General features: G+C 38.8%; 1 protein-coding gene across 1 annotated transcript in view; it reads left to right on the top strand.

Moving 5' to 3' along the window:
* The window catches only part of KDM4C (lysine demethylase 4C), a 400505-nt gene that overhangs the window by 207931 nt on the left and 168080 nt on the right, over positions 1-24494 (top strand). The window contains exons 9-12 of the mRNA XM_068973756.1: positions 1487-1680; positions 4919-5157; positions 7671-7984; positions 11087-11195. Of these exons, the coding sequence (XP_068829857.1) occupies positions 1487-1680; positions 4919-5157; positions 7671-7984; positions 11087-11195 (856 nt within the window). The remainder of the gene's footprint in view (positions 1-1486; positions 1681-4918; positions 5158-7670; positions 7985-11086; positions 11196-24494) is intronic.

Here is a 24494-nt window from a genome sequence, read left to right as displayed (position 1 = left end):
TGGAGCTCGAAGAGACTGTAGGCAGGGAAATCAGTTAGCTTTGTTATACTAAGTTTCAGAGTCTGACAGTGAAGGTGTCCTGGTAAAACGATTAATGCAGGTAGGTGAAGAGCTAATTGTAGATGATGATGGATTTCTAGGGGTGGAAGGGAAGGGAGGGATTAGGAAATATTGATTGTGAATATAGGAGAAAAGAAGGATTATCATAACATAGAATAACCACAGAATATTTTTAGAAGTTGGAGAAGTTGCTTTTCAGCATATTAGACTACTAGCCATGTCCTGAAATGTTCTGTTTTTTCCTTTTTCTTGAACTTTCAAGTCAAGATTGGAACTCTGTAGAGGAAGTTTTGGTCAGGAGGTTATTAAGAAAGTTTAAATTAATTTGCATAGAGATGATAATTGTTTTCCCAAAGTATTGAAAGATTTACAGTTTCAAGTCGGTTGTTGAGTCAACCAGTCTGTTGCCAGGTGTGTTAGGGATGAGAAGAGTTGACTCATTGGAAAAAACTCTGATGCTGGGAGGGATTGGGAGCAGGAGGAGAAGGGGACGACAGAGGATGAGATGGCTGGATGGTATCACGGACTCGATGGACATGAGTCTGAATGAACTCTGGGAGATGGTGATGAACAGGGAGGCCTGGCGTGCTGCGATTCATGGGGTCGCAAAGAGTCGGCCATGACTGAGCGACTGAACTGAACTGAACTGAAGGTATGTTAGTTACATCTTTGAGACTACCTCTGTTGCGCTGTTTAGATTCTGCCTGCCTGGAGTATTAGTCTGGACACACTTTAACCTGTGTGAGGTCTTTATAGGAAACGTTCTAATGACTGCTAACTATGTATTCATGAGAATGGAAGTTCTAGTGGGTTCAAAATAATCTTTTCTTTGAACTTCTTACCTTAATACTGTTCTTCCTAATGGATATGATTGTAGAGATGATGCTGGGTGTTTCATGTGATATGATGTAGAAGAGACTGTTTATTTGCTCCTAATTGTTGGTTACTTTGTGAGAGTATATTTGTTAATAAACATTAAGGTGATTAATGTGTGTCTTGGAGAAAATTTATTTCAATCTATTGGTTAAATTATTTTAACCACACATTTAGTAGCTACTTTTATTCATTGCCAACCTAGATTTTCTTCTTAATGATAATCAGTGCAGCGATGCATCCTTGTGCTGGAAGGGTATTCCTTCTTTGCAGATATGCTTTCAAATATGTGCTCTCTCCTTTCAGTTATTCTTGATACACTTTGCAATGCATTTTAACATCTTGCTCTCATTTATAGATGTGAGTATACAGATTGTCACCTCCATTCAGGAGAAATTGAATTTGTTACTCAATGAATGTTTGAAAATATAAAACATTATTTTTAATTATGTAGTGACTAAGTATTCTTGTATGGTACACTCAAAGAACAACTCAGTGTGACTTTATGTAGTTAGCAAAGTGTCTAAAGCACTCCAACCCTATTGTGTTTCAGTGCACTTGCAGGAAAGACATGGTGAAAATTTCTATGGATATCTTTGTGAGGAAATTTCAACCAGACAGATACCAGCTTTGGAAACAAGGAAAGGATATATATACCATTGATCACACAAAACCTACTCCAGAATCCACCCCTGAAGTCAAAGCATGGCTGCAGAGGAGGAGGAAAGTAAGAAAAGCATCCAGGAGGTAATGATCTTGCCCCCACCCCATCCCACTTGTGGTTACTCAGTTAAAATGGGTCCTTGAGCATAACGTTCTTAAAGACTATTTATTTGCTTTTCTTCTGTTTATTCATTGTATGTTTATTTACTATCTTACTGAAAATTTGAGGCAAAGTATTTGTAATTCTTTGGAAGTACAATAAATAAATAGAGTGCAATAAATAAATAAACGTAAAAAGAGAGGTCTGTTGTGTTGGGAGTGCATGAGAAATAGAACAGTTGTGGAACTTCTAAACCCCTTACACGAATGTATTTAAAGTCTTACGGGTGCTGTCTACTCATATCCTTATTTTTGTCAGCTTCAATAACTTGGTTTCCAACTTTTTAATTTGGCTATTGATTTTGACTTTTGTAGTTCTCTTCTTCATTTGTCAAACATCTCGTATTACTTTTCTCGTTGGGGAGCATCCATCTTGCTGCATTATGCACACCCGGCTTTGTGCTTTCACCAGATGTCAGAGCCTGTGGTATTTCTGTAACGTGGCTGTCTCTCTGTAATGTATCCTACGTTCCATTTTTGTGGCCAGGGCCATCTCAGAAGCCTTTAGGCCTGTCGTGGTCATCTTGCTGTTTTAAAACACATTAAACAGGGAGTGTGTTTTGTCGCTCAGGTCCTCAGGCAACCTTTTTTAGGTTCTTGTTTTCCAGGTTTGTGTTGTATTTTTACTCTCCAATATTACTCATTGTTTTTCTTTCAGATTGTAAAAGTAATATTTGTGCATTGGAGAAAATTTGTAAAATAAGGAAAAGAATAATGAAGGAATCCCAAATCACCCATTACCTCACAATCCAGAGATAACCAGTGTTAACATTTTGTATATATCCTTTACATATATATTTCTTATTTATTATATTATATACCTTTCCAAAATTGGGGCCATGCTCTATTAGTAATTTGACCAGTTTTGTGTTTTTTCATGTAATTGAATGATTTGCTACAGAATTTTTAATGCCTGCATGTATTTTATCTAATCTCCTATAGTTGGACCTGTAGCTTCTTGCCAGTTTTTAGCTACTAACCAAAAAGCACTGTAATTTTAAATCTTTGCCCACACTTCTGATGTTTATTTTCTGACTCTTTCTCTGTCTCTCTCTCTTATTTTTCTCCCTGACAATTTATTTTCTGCTATTTTAGAATGCTAGTGAGTTAAGGAACCTTAAGAACATGGAATCAAACCAGCATTTTATAAGAGATATACTTGAGGCACAGAATTAGTAGCAGAATTACAACCCAGATGTTCTTATTTCACCCTATAGTCTACAGCAGGAGTTTTCAAACTGTCACTTTTCAAATCAATTTAATAGGTTAGGAACAGCATTTTAAAGTTAGGAAGTTAAAGAGAGTAAAATGTATCATAGTCCTTCCCATGAGGTGATGGTCAGTATTGATTTATGACATGTGCCAGCATCAGTGTATGTGTGTATCATGTCATCATCTGAAGTATATAACTCACTGTGGGTTGCACTCTGAAAAGTTTGGGAAAGACTGATTTGGAGACTAAAGGTGCTAATCCACATTGCCAAAAAAATATTTGCTGCAGGAGACAGTAGTCAATCTGTCAGTGGCCAGTAGAACATCTTGAGGATTATTCTTTAATGGACAGAAAACACAACACTCTAATTTAGGTGTTTAATCTGGTCTCTTAGTTACTAATCACAGTGGTCCTTGTTGGTTGACATCGAACATACATATGACATCGAACAGATGTGAAGTGTCTTTCAGCAGGTTAAAATAATCAGTGGTCTTTACTTACCCAGTTAGAAAGCCTAGTGTTGAGGGGCTTATTATGCTCACCTTTGTGGCTTGATCATTGAGTTTGCTGATCTCCCTTAAGTAATATACTGTATTTAAGGAAATCTAACGAAGGGAATGATTCATTGAAATCTCAAAAAGATGTTAACCTTTTAATTTTATGCGTGCTGTGCTATTCATAATGTAAAATATTCCACATAGACCACTGCATGGGTTTCAGTAAAAGTGATGATGATATCAGTACTGTTACTTCTAGCCAATTTACCAAAGCCAGGTTATCCCTGGCTACTCCCTTTATCTTATGGGGACTTCCTATAGAAAGTGAAAGTGAAGTCGCTCAGTCGTGTCCGACTCTTTGCGACCCCATGGACTGCAGCCTACCGGGCTTCTCCGTCCATGGGATTCTCCAGGCAAGAATACTGGAATGGGTTACCATTTCCTTCTCCAGGGGATCTTCCTGACCCAGGGATCGAACCCGAGTCTGCCGCATTGGAGGCAGACACTTTAACCTCTGAGACACCAGCGAATGTCGTGTGTGTGTGTGTGTGTGTGTGTGTGTGTGTGTACATACTCTGAAATATATGTTGATTTAGTTTGAGTTATAGCTATTCTCAAATGAAAGTGTTAGAAATGTTGTGTCATATACAGAAGGCATCTACAATAAACCTATGAAGTGACCTGCTGAAAAATACTAGAAGTGGAATAATATAAAAATGGTGTCCACTCTGAAAATAAATAGTACATTGATATAAGATGTTAAATACATGTGGTTAGCCTTCTTCGTCTCTTAATTTCTTCAGCTAATGATAATTTGACAATTAATCTTAATGATTTTCATGCATATTTCAGAATTATATGAAACTCAGGCAAATACAGTCACCAAGTCACCTTGGAATGTAAATAATCTACTAAAATTTTAACAACAGCTTTAAGGAGTCACCTTGTTTCTTTTTTCTTTATTATCTAAATAATGTTTGATTTTATCCCTGTGTCATGATTTTTCACTTTAGTTTTTATATTAAGCTTTCTTTTAATATTGTTATAAAGTTTTGTTGTTTTGTTGCTCAGTCTTGTCCAACTCTTTGAGACCCCCATGGACTGTATGTAGCCCACCAGGCTCTCTGTCCATGGGATTTTCCAGGCAGGAATACAGGAGTAGGTTGCCATTTCCTTCTCCATATAAAGTTTCAACAGTGACTTTTTCCCAATAATGTTTTAATAATCAGTTATTTAGCATTGTTTTAGTTTTAATTTTTAGTAAATTGTTATTAAAACTGTTAATATTTCAATTTCAAATTTGATATATTAATCATGACGATTATCTTTGTATCTTATGATTAGAAACCAGTTTTTTATTGTTTTTTCAATAAGTGAAAATAATGCTTATGTATATATTTTTTGCTGTCCTTTGCCCACATTGTGTTCTGACTACAGCTTTTCTTGTTAATAGCTTCCAGTGTACTAGTTCTCACTCTAAGAGGCCTAAGAATGAGGAGGATGAGAAACTGTCAGCTATAGTTGGTGGGGCAGAAGGACCCACTCCTGACCCGGATCCAGGTGATCTCAAGGATGATGGAAAGCCAGAAGAAGCAGTGAGTCTAGTGAAAACAGAAGCACCTTCAGAGAAAGAGGCCTCTGTTAGCAGGATGCAGCTGGATCATAATTTGTCAGATAATATCAGATTCTCAGGTGAGAAACTAGCTGATTATGTTTCACGTATTAGTAGTAGGTAGTTGCTGATCTTCCTTAAGTCTGTGTTTTCTAGGACAGATACCTTACTTTTCCACAGAGCTTAACCAGTAAGCTATCTAAAGCTATGAGGTAACTAAATTAGAAGGCCAAGGGAGTGTTAGAAAAGCCAGAAGTACCACTGTTCTGGGTAATGAAATTTTAAGACAAATAGCCAGCAGTACCTATTTCATATAATAAAAAAGAAGATTCTAAAATGGAAAAAAATTTTTTTTGATGCAACTCAATTTACAATATATAATACATTTTTGGAAATCTTCTCTTGAATTCCCATGGAATAGAGAAAACCAATTATAGATAATTCTTTGCAGATTCTTAGCTTTCAGATTAATTTTAAGAAGAAAATAAAGATTAAGATTTTACAAAGTAACATCAAAAATCATTCAGTCCTGTGAAATGGCATATATAGCCCCCTGGCTGTTTCTCTGTGCCAAAGCCATCATTTGTAAATCTCAACTGATTTGCTTTTCCCCTTTTTTGTAGCATGTTTCTTTGAAACTGTTTTTATGCTTTGCCTCTTTAATACTTGTGGGAGATTTTGCCCTTTTTCTAATGGAGCTTATTGGTAATCCCTGTCTCACTCTTATTCCCCTCATCTATTCTCTCTTTATGTTGTGGGGCTCTCCCAAATCCAGACATCCCCCTGCTTCCTCTACATTCAAGATGTGTTATCTTTGTCTGGACTGTTGTAGAAGGTGCCCCCTTCTTGTTTTTCCAGTGTCCACTCTAGTCACCCCTACTAGTCAGATCTCCATTTGGCAATTGTAGTGATTCTTTTAAAAGACTCAGCTTAGGTCTTGGCCCTGCCATTTTCTTGTTTTTATTCCACTTAGAGTAAAAGAAAAGTCCTGGTCATTGTTCTAATTAATCAGTCCTTGGCTTCTTCTCCATTCTTATTTCCTTTTGCACTTGAAATGTCTGTGTTAATAGAGTTTAAATCATGGATATTTCCCCAGTGAATTTGTATTCAATTGGATATCTAGACAAATAAATATGTAATTCCTATCTAGTGTGCCAAGTACCACTATAGAGATGGCGTACCAAGGAAAGACCCAAAATAGACAGGAGGCTGAACTGGCAAGGTTTCTGGGAGTAGGTGATAGCTGAACTGATTTGTAATCAATGTATGGAAGACAGAAAGTGAAGAAGGTAGGCAAGTGCAGAGACCAGTTATGCACTATACACATGCTCAGTCGCTGAGTTCTATCCAACTCTTTTGCAATCCTGTGAACTGTAGCCCACAGGCTCCTCTGTCCTGGGATTTCTCAGGCAAGGATACTGGAGTAGGTTGCCATTTCCTTCTCTAGGGAATTTTTCCAGCCCAGTGGGTGAACCTTCATCTTCTGCATTGGCAGGCAGATTCTTTACTTCTGACCACCAAGGAATCCCTAGTTATGTAATGTATACAGATATTTCTTTGCTGTCCCTCACCATGGTTTTTTTTTTTTTTTTAAGTACCCTGGGTTAAATTAATTACTCTACGAACTACTGAGTGGTTTAAGCCAAGCGTACACAGCTTTATTTGTTCTCTTGCTACCTAGTTTCTTGCATTTTGACTTCTGGGTTTTAAGACCTGCTGCTGCTGCTGCTAAGTCACTTCAGTCGTGTCCGACTCTGTGTGATCCCATAGATGGCAGCCCACCAGGCTCCCCCATCCCTGGGATTCTCCAGGCAAGAACACTGGAGTGGGTTGCCATTTCCTTCTCCAATGCATGAAAGTGAAAAGTGAAAGGGAAGTCGCTCAGTCGTGTCTGACTCTTCGCGACCCCATGGATTGCAGCCTTTCAGGCTCCTCCATCCATGGGATTTTTCAGGCAAGGGTACTGGAGTGGGGTGCCTTCACCTTCTCCGTTTAAGACCTGACAGAGCATTTAATAGAAGATTTGGCATGTTGCAGTGTTTGAGCTACTATGCGATAGGTGAATAAAATGAGGCACACTTGTGTATGCATAAGAGAGGGAGCAAGCTACAGAAGTAAACTGTGTGTGATATTCCTTTCATTTCTGTGCTGTCCTTGTACTGTGCAGGATTAGTTTAAGAAATCATTTTTATAGGACCTGCACAGTTTTACATGTGTTTTACATGGGTTTGTACAGTTTTACATCTTCTTGAGTTGGAATGTTTCATCAGTAACATATATTGGAACCAAATTCTTATTTTTTAGAAGATCTCAAATTGCTATTGCTTATGTAAGTATTGTTACTGCCCTGGCTTTGGACACTGGTTTACAGTGGAACCTCTTTTTAATCCCTCATTTTGTCAGTAAATATATTATTTTGCTGCCTTAGCAACTATAAAGGCTGCATAGTGCTTTAGTGACCTTTTCCACTTGGATCTTCAGTAGAAATTTAGAGGGGATGTTTGATGATAGACATTTAGTTGAGAACAGTTTAACAATCCTTAGCAATAATATATTGTAACATTTATTAACAGGCTTTTGTTTTACTCCTTAGGAAACATCTGCCTAAACACATCTGTAACAGAGAAGATCAAAGCTGAGGCTGACCATACTTGTTCTGCAGTTCCACCTTCAAATCCCAGTGAGGCTGACGAGTCCATATTTAGTGGCCAAGTCACATCCGAGGAATCAGAGCCACGCAAGCTTCCATGGCCAAAGTCACCTGAGTCATACTCCTCTGTGGCAGAGAGTAGCAGTGCTTTGACTGAGGGAGAAGAGAGTGATGTGGAAAGCCGTGGGAGTGGCCTTGAACCTGGGGAAGTCCCAGCGGTTCCCAGTGGCCAGAGAAATGGCTTCAAAGTCCCCAGTGTATGTGACAGTGTCAATTTTTACCATATATATTGTGTTGTCAAGGCTCTTTCTGAAAACAGCATGCTATGCATGGAAATCTTACTGTAGGGGAGAAATAGCATCTCACATTTATAGGTCTTAATCTATTTCCTTCAGTGACTGGGAGGTAAGCTTTCTGTGAGCTCTGGCTAACCTGGTGATAATTCAGAGAACATGGAACTTTTGGCCACGTGTTGGAGTTTAATTTTCTTTCTTTTTTAGTTTTTCGAACATTAAACTCTTTGTTTTGAGATCTTTGTAGATTTATATACAGTGGTAAGAAGTAGTGTAGCAAGATCTAATATACCCAGTTTCCCCCAGTAGAACCTCCTTGGAAAACTAGGATAGGATAGCACAGTGATACTGACATTGATATAGTCAAGACATAGAATGGTTCTGTCACCTGCAATATTAGCCAGACTGGAAATAATTCACCTTCAAGACTCTCACCTCTTTCTGCCAGAGCTTAATACCTCTGGGTCCTAGGCTTCTCTCAACCTCTATTTTAACATTAGGGCTCTTCTGGTTATGCTTTTTCCTGACTCTAGCCGCATGGACTCTGAATCTAGGACCAGGCTGAACCTTCTGTCTCTACCCATGCTGGAACCAGGCCTTCTGCCACTTGGAAAACTCAAGATCCCTCTTGATTTCCAACTTCCTCATTCTAACCCTTTGCAGAAGGCGTCCCTGTTTCTCCTATGTTCTTGTATGATGTTAATACCATATGCTTTCAGCATAAACTGATTGTGAGTATATCAGCCAAGCTACAATTGCGTGTTGTTATTGTCATAATTTAGTAACCTCTTTTGACCTGAACAGCTTGGTAAAGGAGTTCGGGTGGATGAATAAGCGAAGCCTCAAATGTTTGAGCTGATAAATTGTGCTGGCTGCCGCTGAACAGACCCAGTTCTGGATTGCTCCTGCTCATTTTAGCTCAGAAGAAATCTTTTGTATCTTCGAGTAGCAAGAGAGAGTAAATAAAGACATCAATTTGGAATGCCCTATTTATAAGTAGTTTTAAAATGTCCAATAAAATGTAGATAATTTCCTGCTGCTGCTGCTGCTGCTAAGTTGCTTTGTCGTGTCCGACTCCGTGCGACCCCAGAGATGGCAGGCCACCAGGCTCCCCCGTCCCTGGGATTCTCCAGGCAAGAACACTGGAGTGGGTTGCCATTTCCTTCTCCAGTGCATGAAATTGAAAAGTGAAAGTGAAGTCGCTCAGTCGTGTCCGACCCTCAGCGACCCCATGGATTGCAGCCTTCCAGGCTCCTCCATCCATGGGATTTTTCAGGCAAGAGTACTGGAGTGGGGTGCCATTCCCTTCTCCGAAATAATTTCCTAATTTCCCCCAATAACTTTTTACCATTTTTCTATCTATGATTGTCCTACTGAAGTATAAAATATTTCTCAGAAACACCTGAGAAACAGAAAGTTATGATCTAATTTATTTGAAAAGGTAGCTAAGAAATTCGAACATAGTATTCACATAGCAGTAAACAAAATTTACAACTTAGTTTCACTTAGGGATTATTTGTAGCTGGACAGATACTGGGATTCAGGACTGGTGAATAAGTCAAATGCCTGTTTTTATTTGGTCTGATTCTTTAAACTAGAATGGAACTGAAAATAACTTTTCTGTTCACCTTCATCTTTATCATTTCACTGAGCCAAGTCTGACTGGCCAGGAAGGCAAGTGCTGTTGTTGAGGGCTGAGGACTTGGTTTGCACTTGTCAGAAACAGCTGTGTGGTGTTCTCTTCTTATCCCATTTTGTCAGACTTCTAAGTCCTTCTAAGCCACAGAGGCATGGTTCATTTTTGTGTAGTGTGGCCAGTGTTTCTTAGTTTTGAGTGTAATACTGTGTGTTTGCTGATAGCAGTCAGCTTCAGTCATCCTTCTCAGGAAGCATTAAGGGAACCAAACATGTTCACACATGACACACTATTCCTGCTGTCCAAGATGCTCCTCTCCCAGAGGGCTAAGTGTCATTGCTCTCGAGACTCCACTCAGATGTCTTCACATCAGAAAAGCCTTCTCTGATGATCCCACATAAAATTACCTCCTCCCCATCTCTTTCTATTCTTTGCCATGCTTTTTTTAAAAAAATTATTATTATTACTGCATATTTACTTAATAGAACCTGATATTTATGGGCTTCCACAGTGTCTCAGCGGTAAAAGAATCCGCCTGGCAAGCAGGAGATGCTGGTTTGATCCCTGGGTCAGGAAGATCCCCTGGAAAAGGAAATGGCAACCCATTTCCTTTTAGGGAAATTTTTCCCTTTAGGGAAATTTATGAGACTCCTTTCTTTTACATGAATCACCGATGCAAACACACTGGATTTGAACTCTTTCTTTAACTAGCAACTCTGCCACTTTTTTTTCTTTTTTTTTGATTGTATGGATGAGAAAGCTTGTAAACAGAGTCTCTCTGAAAGATGTCAGGATGCAAATGACTTTTTCCTCTACCTTTGAAAGAAAACTGTAGTCTAGGCAGCTCATGACAAAAGATTTTACATAGAATGTTAGTGGTTTCAGGATGACAGTTATGTGCCATATTAAACAACAACAGCGTTTGATTTCCTGTTTGGTCCTCAGAGAAGTGAGGACTCTTTTTCCAGTGGAAGAAAGAGGATAGGTTTACTGTGGCTGTATTGCCTCCTGAAGACAGAAAGCAAAATAGCCTGCTGTACAGTTACATGTGACCAAATGCCATGGTCCTGGATTGTTATGAATATGTAATCCTAAATTCAGATTATCTTTGAAGGACTTTTGAAAACTCTCTAACATCTGAGTTTATTATAGGTTTGCAAAGAGTACCCTGCACTACAGATAGTGCTTTAATATGAAATGGAAGGATAGTTCAGTGATTCCTCTGGCAGTAAAATTACTAACAGAATGGCTCCTATTTCTGTTGATTTTGCCATTTAAATTTCTTTGAAAACCTTAATTTCTCAGGTGGTAAAATAAGTACAAGAGTTCTTTATAATTTATTTGTGGTAAGTCATTGTAATGATAGTTTTTTGTTTTAAAACAAGTCTTTGATGGTGAATATTTTTCCCCTATGCATGTTCTGTAACCAGAGAACAGAAGGTGAAACCAAAACTGCTAAAAGTTGGCGCCACCCACTTAGTAAGCCTCCGGCGAGATCTCCAATGACCCTGGTGAAGCAGCAGGCAACGAGTGATGAAGGTGAGCTTGGATGTTTTTCAGTATTTATTCCATGTAAACTGTATAATATTCAGAATTTATTCTGTCAGTTTGTTGTAACAGACTTTTTTAAAAAAAAAAAAAAAAAAACTGCCTGGTAGAGAAGAAATCTGACCAAGTGGCAAATACATACCTTAAGGAGATCCTGAGTGACACACAGTTTATTTAGAACTTAGATTTTAGGGATACGCACTTGTTTCACGTAATCAAGCAGTGTTAAAGTCTTCCTTTTTTATTTGATGGGTAAATTGGTTGTTTCTGACATTTGTCTTAAGACCCTCCAGAAGAAGTTGACGTCCTTTCTCTCAGACTATCATATCATGGAATTAACATGCTTTGTATTGCGTCTGATTTTAACTTGACTCCTTTAAATTTATCCACATCATCTGAGTCAGAAACTACATGCAGGACTTCTGCATCCTGTTACACCCGCTGTGTCATGGAACACCCTTCCTCTTTGACTATGTGAATGAGGCTTGGCATGAAATCATTTTATTTACAACCAGCTGCTATTCTTAGATGTAACATTTGTCTGTGTGGTTTACCTGGTTGCCCTCTTTGCCTCTCTTTCTCTCTTTTTCCAAAAATTTTTTTTCTTTTTCTTCAGTCAGACCACTGACCAACTGTTTATTCCTTCCAATGTCTCATAGCTTCATAAGGTGTATTTTTTTTTTTCATCTCTAAAAGAATCAGTTGAAGCAGGTGTTCTGTAAAAAGCCCTTCTTTGAGATGTTATCCTTTACTGGTAGAAACTGTTAATTAAGGTACTTGTCTGTAGGGATGCTGTCAAGGGAATAACATGAATCTTGGGTTCAGACTTCCATCTAGTTTAAATCCAGTTTATCAGAGTACATATCCTTAGCAGATTTCCTTTCCCATTTATTCACTGTTTTCTTTTATGCCTCATGTTTAGTTAGGAAAAAAAAGTTCATCAGTGTAGGGATCAGATAATGATGGTAGCAGTGTCTATAACACCAGTTCAGGATGGAATTCCGCCTTGAACAATAAAAGTAATTAAACACGTTTGCCTTTAGTTCCATATGTCATCATGTTCAGTTTTTATTTCTCCAACTTTATTGTATCCAACACAAACCATTTTCTCTTTTTTGTCAAAATAAAAAATTGTTCTGTATAAAGTAATTAATATTCACTGTGCATTACTCATCAATTTTCATGACCTTTCCCCATTATAGCCTATAGCAACAGCAGAGCTTCTTGGAAGGGAATGTCCTGTCCTGATACATAAGGAAAACTGCCTTCTCCTATTTCTTTATCGTCCTGGAAAGTTTATTTCCATGTGGATCATCATAAATTCGTCCAGAGTTTCTCCTTGGAAAGCAGTTCTGATTTTGATCACTATAGCTTGCAAAATTTCTAACTGGATTGGTTTAACAGGGAGATCTCAAAGGTCTGAGGTTAAATATCTTGCTGATACACTGGTGATTGCAGCTTTTGCAGCAGTTTCACCCTCTATTTTTATATGTTAAGAACTCCTGGGTCCTCTGGGGATTTCTGAGAATTGAAAGGAAAAATCAGAGAATTATAGTGAAGATTTTTTACAAGCTTCTAAATTGAGAATGGAGAGTATTCTGTGTTCTGGGGCAAATTATTTTTTGGAAACTTGAATGTTTTTCCCTTAGCCATCTCCCTTTGTGTCTTGTACAACTGGGAGTGTCATTATTAGAAAGTGATGAAGAGTGGGATGAGTGCTCATTGGGAGCACACAACTATAAATCTAGCCTCTTTTGGAAATTTCCTACCCTAACTACTGGACTCTTTCTGCACTCCTCTTACAGAAGTAGGTATGTATGCCAGGCAGGAGCATGAGTAGATCTAGATTGGAGCATCTGAGAAATTGCATCTCCGAACAGCAGTGTTCCTTGTTGGTGAGTGAACCCTTCTTTGGGGCTGGCATTTGACTCCAGAAAAGCAACAGAGGGGAAGGATACTGACCCAGCACCTCTGGGAGCTTATGGGCAGCTGAGAGATGAGTCCCCTCTCAGCTGCACCTTTCAAAAGACAGGGCAGTGGTTCTTTGATACTCAAATGGCCTGGAACTGAAGAAATCATCCTAATTGGTGGCAGATCCAGTAATTACTAGGATCAGCAAGGATTTCCTGACTCTCATCCTCTTCTTTCCTAGAAGAAGCTTTTCCATACTTAGCAGAAAAACATGAGGGCCTGAACAGAGGGGGATACCTAAGAAAGGAATGATGTTTTAGAATGTAAAATTTTTACATAAACTAGTATTCAGTTTTGTTTTTTTTGAGGGGAGTAGTGAAAAATTATCTTAACTGTATACCACATATATATTATTTATAGTTTAAAAGCAGTTACTAATCTGTCTCTAGTTTTCTTTTAACTGTTTTTCTTTTACCTTTTTCCTTAAGTCAGGCAGCTGCACAAGGTAATCCTGAAACATGGATTGATAGTCTCTGTGTTTTCCTGCTTTTTAAGCTAATTATACAATGTTGAATTGAAACAGCCTTGAAAGAGAAGTGCTTGGCTGGGTAGGTTTAGTTTCGATACATTCTGGATATGTACCCATTCTCCCCTTGTGATATAACAGTACTGATAATGGTATATTCCTGTAGTCTGGTCTCAGAGCTTTGTGGTTGAATGTCTGTAGGAAGAGGGGTGTGTGTCTCCAGCATAGGTGAGTCAGGGAGCTCTGAGAACAGTGCTCTACCCTGGCCTCAGAAGACGCTGAGAGTGAGGATGGACCCTGGGGATGGGGCTGGGAGGGCAGCTTAGAAATCTGCCACAGTGATGTTTTTCTTGGGTTGCTAAAGACACCAGCTCAAATCTCACGCATTTCCCTTAATGTTACAGCTTCGATACAGGATAAATGACTTGAAGGCTGCTCATAATCCACGACCGACTTCTTACTGCCTTCGTTTCCCTCCACTATTCAGTGTGGAACCTCTTTTCCATCCATTCACATAACTTTTTTTTTTTTCCCCTCCTGAGTATCTGGTGCTGCTTTATGCTTCCGTGCACTTCTTGAACTGTTGCTTTACCTGTGATGCCCTTTCCATCTTGGCACCATTCTCACGTGTTTCTGAGCAGTTTTTCCTCATTTTTTACTTCTCTTCTACTGTCCTATTCCATCTATGCTTACTTAGCTCTAGCATACGCCTTGTCACCTTACATTGTATTTCATTATTTGTCTGTGTGTCTGTTTCCTCACTCTCACGCCTTTGCTCTTGTCTCTGCACTCTGGGTCCAAGGTGAGTGTGTGGCTTAACCCACCTGTGGGTCCAAAAGTAGGAAGTCCCAGGTGATTAGTAACCTTGAAATCAACCATTATAAAAGACTGTGAAATACTGTGATGTAATATGTGCTGTCATGTTAAAAGGAAAACCGAAATTCTTGTCCAGGAAATATTCTCTATATAAGTAGATAGAAAAACATACTGTTTTAATTAGCTGGGACCATAACCTGATTCAGTCAGGTCCTCAAAGTTAGTATGAAGCTGACATGGCATTTAGATGTGGTTAGTGCTTTGGGGACCTGAGGGCCCCCAGAGGAATGATACCCTGTTGGGACAGTTGCTTAGCTAGCATCTCAGCCAGTGTGTATGTAGATGTGCGTGTGTGTGCACTTACGTGTATTTCATTCCCAGTTTAAAGGCATTTTTATTCAATTCCTTTTCACTCATACATGCTTTTTCTGACTAGAGTTTTCATCAGCAACCCTTTGTGCTGACACAAACTCAGGGCTTTTCCTAAACTGATGTTAGGCTAATAAACTTTGTACATTGACGTCCATATTCTGACCATGCATTTTATTAATATCCATCCCCCTGCCTTACCCTTCATGGTTCCTTGTTTGGTCTTTAAAGTTCCCTTCCTGCACACATGTATGCATTAAAAAAGAAACTGAAGTATAGTTGATTTACAATTTTCAGGTATCATGTATGTGTTTATTTTCCACTTAAATTTTTTTCTAACTACTTTGCAACATAAAGTTTCCAACTTTCTTTGCTTTTGACTTACAGTATATTCACTGCTTTTGTACTTACTGTGCACATAATCCCCTTGGTGAAGTGATAAGGCTAATGTTGTTTCTAAAGCAACTGTAAAGGACAAAGCTCACAAATACCAGGAAAGCTTATGAATGTGGCCGTGGCAGATGCAGTAATCTCCACGTCTATTGGTGGTGATTTGAGTTAACATACTCATGCTGTCTATGGAGATTCTGCTGAAGATTTAGAAAGTTAAGTTGAAAGTTTATAGGAAAATATACAAGATTGTTATTAGTGATTTTAGTTCTCTTTTGTATGCTGATAACTTTTCAAGTTTTTATAGTAAACACATTTATATTTGGGCAAAAATATATATTAAAGAGACAGAATATGAACGTGATGAACTGGATTACCAGATAATTCACCAGTTATATAACACAGAGAAACAACTGATAAATTAGGCCGTCTAGAAAATTAGAGATACCAAGGGAACATTTCATGCAAGGATGGGCTCGATAAAGGACAGAAATGGTCTGGACCTAACAGAAGCAGAAGATATTAAGAAGAGGTGGCAAGAATACATGGAAGAACTGTACAAAAAAGATCTTCACGACCCAGATATTCATGATGATGTGATCACTCATCTAGAGCCAGACATCTTGGAAAGTGAAGTCAAGTGTGCCTTAGGAAGCATCACTAGTGGAGGTGATGGAATTCCAGTTGAGCTGTTTCAAATCCTGAAAGATGATGCTGTGAAAGTGCTGCACTCAATATGCCAGCAAATTTGGAAAACTCAGCAGTGGCCACAGAACTGGAAAAGGTCAGTTTTCATTCCAATTCCAAAGAAAGGCAATGCCAAAGAATGCTCAAACTACCGCACAGTTGCATTCATCTCACATGCTAGTAAAGTAATGCTCAAAATTCTCCAAGCCAGACTTCAGCAATACGTGAACCGTGAACTCCCTGATGTTTAAGCTGGTTTTAGAAAAGGCAGAAGAACCAGAGATCAAATTGCCAACATCCGCTGGATCATGGAAAAAGCAAGAGAGTTCCAGAAAAACATCTATTTCTGCTTTATTGACTATGCCAAAGCCTTTGACTGTGTGGATCACAATAAACTGTGGAAAATTCTGAAATAGATGGGAATACCAGACCACCTGACCTGCCTCTTGAGAAATCTGTATGCAGGTCAGGAAGCAACAGTTAGAACGGGACATGGAACAACAGACTGGTTCCAAATAGGAAAAGGAGTACGTCAAGGCTGTATATTGTCACCCTGCTTATTTAACTTCTATGCAGAGTACATCATGAGAAACGCTGGGCTGGAAGAAACACAAGCTGGAATCAAGATTGCCGGGAGAAATATCAATAACCTCAGATATGCAAATGACACCACCCTGATGGCAGAAAGTGAAGAGGAGCTTAAAAGCCTCTTGATGAAAGTGAAAGTGGAGAGCGAAAAAGTTGGCTTAAAGCTCAACATTCAGAAAACGAAGATTTTTGGCATCTGGTCCCATCACTTCATGGGAAATAGATGGGGAAACAGTGGAAACAGTGTCAGACTTTATTTTTTGGGTCTCCAAAATCACTGCAGATGGTGATTGCAGCCATGAAATTAAAAGATGCTTACTCCTTGGAAGAAGTTATGACCAACCTAGATAGCATATTCAAAAGCAGAGACATTACTTTGCCGACTAAGGTCCGTCTAGTCAAGGCTATGGTTTTTCCTGTGGTCATGTATGGATGTGAGAGTTGGACTGTGAAGAAGGCTGAGCACCGAAGAATTGATGCTTTTGAACTGTAGTGTTGGAGAAGACTCTTAGAGAGTCCCTTGGACTGCAAGGAGATCCAACCAGTCCATTCTGATGGAGATCAACCCTGGGATTTCTTTGGAAGGAATGATGCTGACGCTGAAGCACAGTACTTTGGCCACCTCATGTGAAGAGTTGACTCATTGGAAAAGACTCTGATGCTGGGAGGGATTGGGGGGAGGAGGAGAAGGGGACGACCGAGGATGAGATGGCTGAATGGCATCATGGACTCGATGGAAGTGAGTCTGAGTGAACTCCGGGAGATGGTGATGAACAGGGAGGCCTGGCGTGCTGCGATTCATGGGGTTGCAAAGAGTCAGACACGACTGAGCGACTGAACTGAACTGAACTGAATTGAACCTCTATACTTGCACGGAGAGGCAAAATCCCATGAAGGGTTGTTTGTCTCCATGTCTGTGATCATAGTCAACCGACTCTAGTGTTGGGTTAACTGTGTGACCCTCCATGCTTCGGGACCTGTGCTTACAAGTAGGGATTACAGCGGCACTTCCCGCATGGAGCTCCTGGGAGGTTAGAAGAACTCGGGTAAGGCGCTCATGTGTTTGGCACATGATGGATGTTTGTTGTCCTCATTGTAATATGATTAGGAGGAGAAGGAGGAGGGTGATGTCTGAGCTTTCAAGAAAAGAGAGAAATCCGGAGGGGATTCAGGGTGAAAGGCCATTCTGATGGGTAGGAGAGAGTGAATGTTGCACTCTTTGGGGGCAGTATGCCAGGACTAGAGTGGAGGCTGGGAAGTCAGAGCTAAGACCTCATAGGATCCCCCAGACACATAAAACTGAACTCTTAAAAGCCTAAGCCCTTAGTGAAGGGTGTGCTAGGGAAAAACTAAAAACCAAAACTCACCATTGCCCCAGGCAGAGGACAAGAGATCCTGCTGCCTGGGTCTTGGCCTGGGTGGGGAAAGAGGATAGGATAAGAGAAAGGTACCCTAACACTCCTTAACATAGGACTGCTGTCATATTTATGCCTCTTATGCCAATCAGAATGGCAACCCACTCCAGTACTCTTGCCTGGAAAATTCCATGGATAGAGGAGCCTTGTAGGCTACAGTCCATGAGGTCGCAAAGAGTCGGACATGATTGAGTGACTTCACTTCTTCTTCTATGCCTCTAGAGCATCAAAAGCAGAAACAATTACAAAATCTTTTAAACCCACTCTGAGAAGGAGTTTAGCTGACTAAGAGACAGTAGATGCTGACTGGAGCCCTGGCTTTGTCCCTTAGAAGTTTTTTAACTTCTGTCAAGTCTTCTCTCTGGCCTCAATTTCCTTTTGTGTAAAAAATGAGCCTTGGCTTTGAGTAATTAGGGCTTTTAACCTACAGGTACATGAATGGATTTTTGACATTTCAAATATCCTGAAGTAACATGGTGATACCTTGAGCTCATCACCTTTGGATCAAATTTTTATTTGTAATTCTTCAATTGTAATTTTATACAGAAAGATTGAAAGATGCAGATACCCATCTATACTGTGTTTACCCAGTGCAGAGGTGACCCCACCTACACATCTGAATACTGACAAGATTCAGATTAAAACCCTGGTTGTGGCTCTGAATTTCTCTAATCTGAACTGTCTGGATTGCTCTTCCTAAATCATCAGTTCAGCAAGTTCGGTACTGTAAGGAGCTGTTAAGGATCTTTTTGAAATTAAAAACAGCTTAGACCCTGATCCCTATCTCTGTATTGTCTGCATGCCTTGAGGGTTAGATTAAAAGTGTATTTCAGGCAGTGTTACAGCAATTTATTTTTTTGGACAGTCTGTCTATGTTAATATTATAATTCATTTTGTAATGGATTAAATATTTAAATACAGAGTTGGAAGAGGTGGAAACTGCTGCATTAATTAGAGATTATTCTTGATGTTTGACCATAAAGTAACACATTTAACCTAGATTTTCAGTTATTGTGAAGAATAAAGTGTGTACATTTAAGTACATTTAAGTAAGGAAAATCTCAGGAACTCACATCTGACAAAATCTGATTACTTCCTCAAATGTTTTTTGGTTTCACACTCATTTTGTGAAAACACTTGTGTTTATAATGCAATTGAATGATAAATTGGTCCTCAACATGTTTTCCCAAGAACATGTTTTCACTTTATTAGAGATTTTTATCTTTTTCTGGGGTATCCTGATATTTCCTGGATATTTTATGAACTTCACACTGTGTCATACAGTAACTGTTAGTACTGTTGGTGCAAAAGCTAGCTTTTGGGTGCTTTGCAATTATCTGTCAAATAAGGAACATTATTTAGAATTGGCTGTTATGCTTTCTCTTTGGCAGACAGATATTTTAAAAGAAGATTATGTCCTTCTGCCCCTGGCATGCTGTAGCTCCCTGCTTTATAAGAGCATTAGTATAGGTTTGGTGGTGGCTTAGTCACTAAGTTGTGTCTGACTCTTGGGACCCCATGGACTGTAGCCCACCAGGCTCCTTTGTTTGTGGGACTTCCTAGGCAAGAATACTGAAGTGGGTTGCCATTTCCTCCTCCAGAGAATCTTGCTGACCCAGGGATTGAACCCGCATCTCCTGCCTTGCAGGCAGTATCCTGCCTTGCAGCCAGATTCTTTACTGACTGTGCCACAGGGAAACCCCCAGTACAAGTTTGCCAATCTTCATTTTGTTAAAAAAATTTTATTTCAAAGATTTAAGTGGATATATTGACCAAATATAATGATTTTTTTTTATTGATTCACATTTAAAAAATGTTATTTAAAGTATCAGATTAAATTAAAATTATTTTTAATAGCAAAAATGTTAATTTGTTTGCTTTGGCAGATAATACCTGACTTTGTTTATGGTTAGCAATCTGAGCTCTGCTTTCTAGTCTTTCTGGCAGTTACTGACTGTATGACCATGGAGAACTAAGTCATGTATAAGGCTCATCATATGTCTACTCTTATATGTATATGATGAAATCGTTAGATTAGTGATCCCAGAGTTTCACTCAAACTGTAAAGTTCTTTAATTCTATCAAAATATAATAGGAAGAAACCAACATAATATTTTAAGTCATCTATAAGGTCCAGCATTCTAACATATATATATAAAATATGGGGAGGATACTGTATAGTCCCCTTGTTTCATGCTGTGCTTTCATGGAAAAGCAAAATAGTGCAGTGTAAGAGTATTCCTTACCAACAGAGTTTCCGCTCTGTAAAAAGAAATCGTTTTCTGTGCCAGTTTTGAAAAACAAATGCTGTTGTATGATTGTTGCATGTCATACTCTAAATGTTACTAATTTGTACATAAAGATCTCTTCTTTGTTCCATCAGTTCTTATTAGCTTGAGGTAATGCTATACTTTCATAATAAGCATAGTTATATTTCTGTCTGTTTAAGCAAGAAAACAGCAACTTCAGCAGATTTTTAAGCAGGTTGTTTTGGGATGTTTGTTGCTAGGTCACAGCCAGTGTTTTCTGCATTATGGGGACATAAAACAGTAGATATTGTTGGCACTCAGATTTAATGGATATTTTATCTAGCACTCAGCTGTATAATATATGGGCATTCTCTGTATTACTTGATTTCTCTGTTAGTGAATTCCACTGGAGTCTGAAGAGCCCTGACTTTTTCTGCACTATAGGGAATAAAAATAAAAAACACCTTGCCCTTATCATGCTAGTGATTTAGACAAAACCATGCTGGCTTTTTAACTTATGTTACATGGTTGCTTTCTGTACTTCTGTGAGTCAATCTTGAAACTAATGGTTGTTATTGAAGTCTTATGATCAGATGTCTGTAAGTGCTGACAGCATTAGTATTGTAAAATGATAGTCAAGGCTAATTTATTTAAATTCATGTGTGCCTTGTTACTCTTAAAGTCTTGTAGAAAATATCTTAGGAACAGCCTTTGATAGTATGTTTCATTCCCTTCTTTAGAAAAATGAGTTATTGTATTAGGTTGAAATGTATGAAATTGCTGATATTTGATTTTCATGTATCTTCATATATAACTTTATGTTTTCTTAAACTTGTACACAAGTACAAGTTTAAACTTGTACACCCCCTTTCCTTGGAGACAATGATGTCTTAATGATACAGGCCATTGAATTACCTTGTATTTTGTTCCACATTTTCTGCATTTTTAGTTTCATCTTTAGTTTGGTTATGAAACTATGAATATTGAGAATAAGCATGTTTACAAAATTAATGTAGCTTTAAAAATTTAATTTTGTAATTACTTATGATTTTCATTTGCTTTGTTTTGTCCCAATTAAAAACTTAGTTCTGGGCTGTCAGTTCTGCAGGCTGACATTTGGGGACCATTGTCATGGATTTTAGAAAAAAGAGTTTTCACTGCTGAGAGGGTTGTTAAGTAATATGTGTAAGGCTCCCAGTCAGTTGTTAGAAAGTGGCTCACTTTATCATCATTTAAATTCTATATGGCATTGTTTTATTCATTTTCTTTTTTCTGGTTCTGTGTTTCCAGCTTTAGGGAAATGATGAGGTGGCTTTTTTCTAAGTACATATCATATGGATCTCTTAAGTCTACACTGATGTTGCATTGTTTTACGTTGAGGTTTGGTTTGGTTTTGTTACGGGTAAACATTCTCAAGATTGAAAAGTGTAGAGTTTTTTGTTTTGCTGATAGAAAAGTAGAAACCAAAGGCAAAAAGGTTTGTGATGATATATGAACATTTTGAGTATTACTCATCTATTTCTATGGTTCTTAAGGTCTTTTCTTGAGGAAAGATACTTTATAATGACTTTAAGTGAATTAACCCAGGATCTGGGGTGAGAATCTTCTTGGGAGAGAACAGTGAGTACAGAGGCCCCGAGGAAGGCAGTTAGTGTGGCATATTTGAGGAGCAGCAGGAAGAACCAAAAGCTGGTGGCTTTGGACATTGAACTGCAGAGTGAACGCTCCGCCTTGTCCTCTTCTTGTTTCCAAACATCCTCTTGTGTGGCCCACGCCCTGTTACTCTAGTTTCTGGCATTGTGGCTGCTCTGCACAAAGTCCTCTGTCTTCTTAGCGACTGTTTTGTGTGATCTGCCAGGTGATACCCTGTTAGTTCTTGGGTTAAAATGTCCAAGGATTCTGCTGTGCTTAATATAGATGACCGATGTTGGCTTTTAGCTAAGAGAAACTTTCTAATTTCTAAATTTTCTTTATGTATTGGCAGGTAAACTGCAACATATGCTAGTTGTTCTTTGCTTAGTGATTTTGTTTTGGCCATTTTAAAAGTTTCTAATAGAGGTGTTGTTAATGAAATAGTTTAAGAAACCAGTTCTTTTACCCGTGGGAAGTTTTGAACTCCTTGAAGGCAAAGCACTGTTTATTTTTGTTTCTTATCTCTAGCATCTGTCGTATTGCCCAGTACACAATGAGTTTCACATGCTGTCTTTCACCTATCTTTTATTTGCTGCTCGGGATAAATTCTTTTTGGTGCCACGTTGGCTGCTAGTTTCACAAAGATATGTGAGCTTTCTTTAAAGGAGTTTTCAAAATATCAATAACCTCAGATATGCAGATGACACCACCCTTATGGCAGAAAACAAAGAGGAACTAAAAAGCCTCTTGATGAAGGTGAAAGAGGAGAGTTGAAAAAGCTGGTTTAAAACTCAGCATTCAAAGAACTGAGATCATGGCATCCAGTCCCATCATCTCATGGCAAATAGATGAGGAAACAGGAAACAATGAGAGACTTTTATTTTCTTGGGCTCCAAAATCACTGCAGATGGTGACTGCAGCCATGAAATTAAAAGATGCTTCCTCCTTGGAAGAAAAGCTATGACACACCTGGACAGCACATTAAAAAGCAGAGACATTATTCTGTCAACAAAGGTCCATATAGTCAAAGCTATGGTTTTTCCAGTAGTCATGTATAGATGTGAGAGTTGGGCCATAAAGAAGGCTGAGCACCGAAGAACTGATGCTTTTGAATTGTGGTGTTGGAGAAGACTCTTGAGAGTCCCTTGGACTGCAAGGAGATCCAACCAGTCCATCCTAAAGAAGATCAGTCCTGAATATTCATTGGAAGGACACAAGCTGAAGCTGAAACTAATACTTTGGTCACCTGATGTGAAGAGCCAACTCATTAGAAAAGACCCTGATGTTGGGAAAGATTGAAGGCAGGAGAAAAAGGGGACAACGTAGGATGAGATGGTTGGATGGCATCACTGACTCAGTGAACATGAGCAAGCTCCAGGAGATGGTAAAGGACAGGGAAGCCTGGGATGCTGCAGTCCATGGAACTGCCAAGAGTTGGACACGACTGAGCGACTGAACAACAACATCCTCACCGTAATATGACAGTTGAGTATGCTGCTTTCTATTATGTACATTATTAGCAATTATTATTTATAATTATTTAAGATAGGTAGAGTTGTCATTTTTTCTGATGAGGAAACTGAAGCTCAGAGACACTAATTCACTTCATAAGGTCACAAGGCTGGCAATTGGTAGAAAACAGGCTGTAAATTCTGCTTGATTCCCAAAGTTCCACTCTTGCTACATTATCACACTAGCAACCCTCCAATAATAGCCCCAGTACTCATAAAAGAAGTTGAAGTAAACACATATAAATTTTTCTGATAGGAACCAGCCTTCTTTATTGATGGAGTTGATCATTCACAGTGATCCTTGTTATCCACCTGTGTTGTGAGAATATATGCATATATGAAATATGAACTAGTGTTCTTTCAGAATTTAAGTAACGCCAAAGTTCTTGAAAAAGTTCTCCCCAGGGGTACACTAAGTATCATTGACAAGTATTTTCAAGATTGAAAAGTGTGCTGTAAGTATCAGAATACTTTTGTGTATTAGGAGTTTTGAAGGAGTGTGCTTTGGAATATTATGGCTGTTTAAAGTAGTATATTGAATGGGTTGGGATGTATCCTTTTGAAATGATTTTACATCTTAGTTATTGTAACGGTATGTACAAAGAGTAAAACTGTGTCTCCTCATTTAAGTGCTTTAGGCCTTAAACAGTGGAATTCTCTGTTATCCAGGATTACATTAGCATTTTTCTGGTACCATAATACAGAATTAAATTTCCCATAATGTCATCTCTTCCCAGTAAAATTAGACCTAAAAGACTTGTCACTTTTTTTCTATTTTGTACTTTTGAACACAACTTCAGAAACCTTTGAAGTTTAGAAATTCATAAAATCATCGAATATGGTTTGCACTCAGATTTTACAATAGTTTGTATGGAGCAATAGTTTCCAACTTTGAATTTCTTGGCTCATTCATGCCTGGTTCCTCTCCTCTCACCCTTTTCTCCCTCAATTTCCTCCAGGACATCTGAAACTGTATATAATGCCTCCCAGGACTGAGATTTTGCTCAAGTACCTGAAAGATAACAGATGCTGTCTTGCTCTTCATAGCAGAGAATAGTGCTATATGAGCCAAAACCCATCATTGGAGCAAAACCCCAGCAGCAGAATCATTGTGGGGACTCATAGAGGGAAATTTGCTGGAGCAGTGTCAATGGCTTTTCCCATCTGCTGGGTCCTGTCAGCAAGTCCTGGCCTTT

The sequence above is a fragment of the Capricornis sumatraensis genome, chromosome 6 (genome assembly GCF_032405125.1).
Source record: "Capricornis sumatraensis isolate serow.1 chromosome 6, serow.2, whole genome shotgun sequence".
Classification (NCBI taxonomy): Eukaryota; Metazoa; Chordata; class Mammalia; order Artiodactyla; family Bovidae; genus Capricornis; species Capricornis sumatraensis.
The sequence above is the reverse complement of the archived record's forward strand: the minus strand, read 5'-3'. Positions and strand labels throughout refer to the sequence as shown.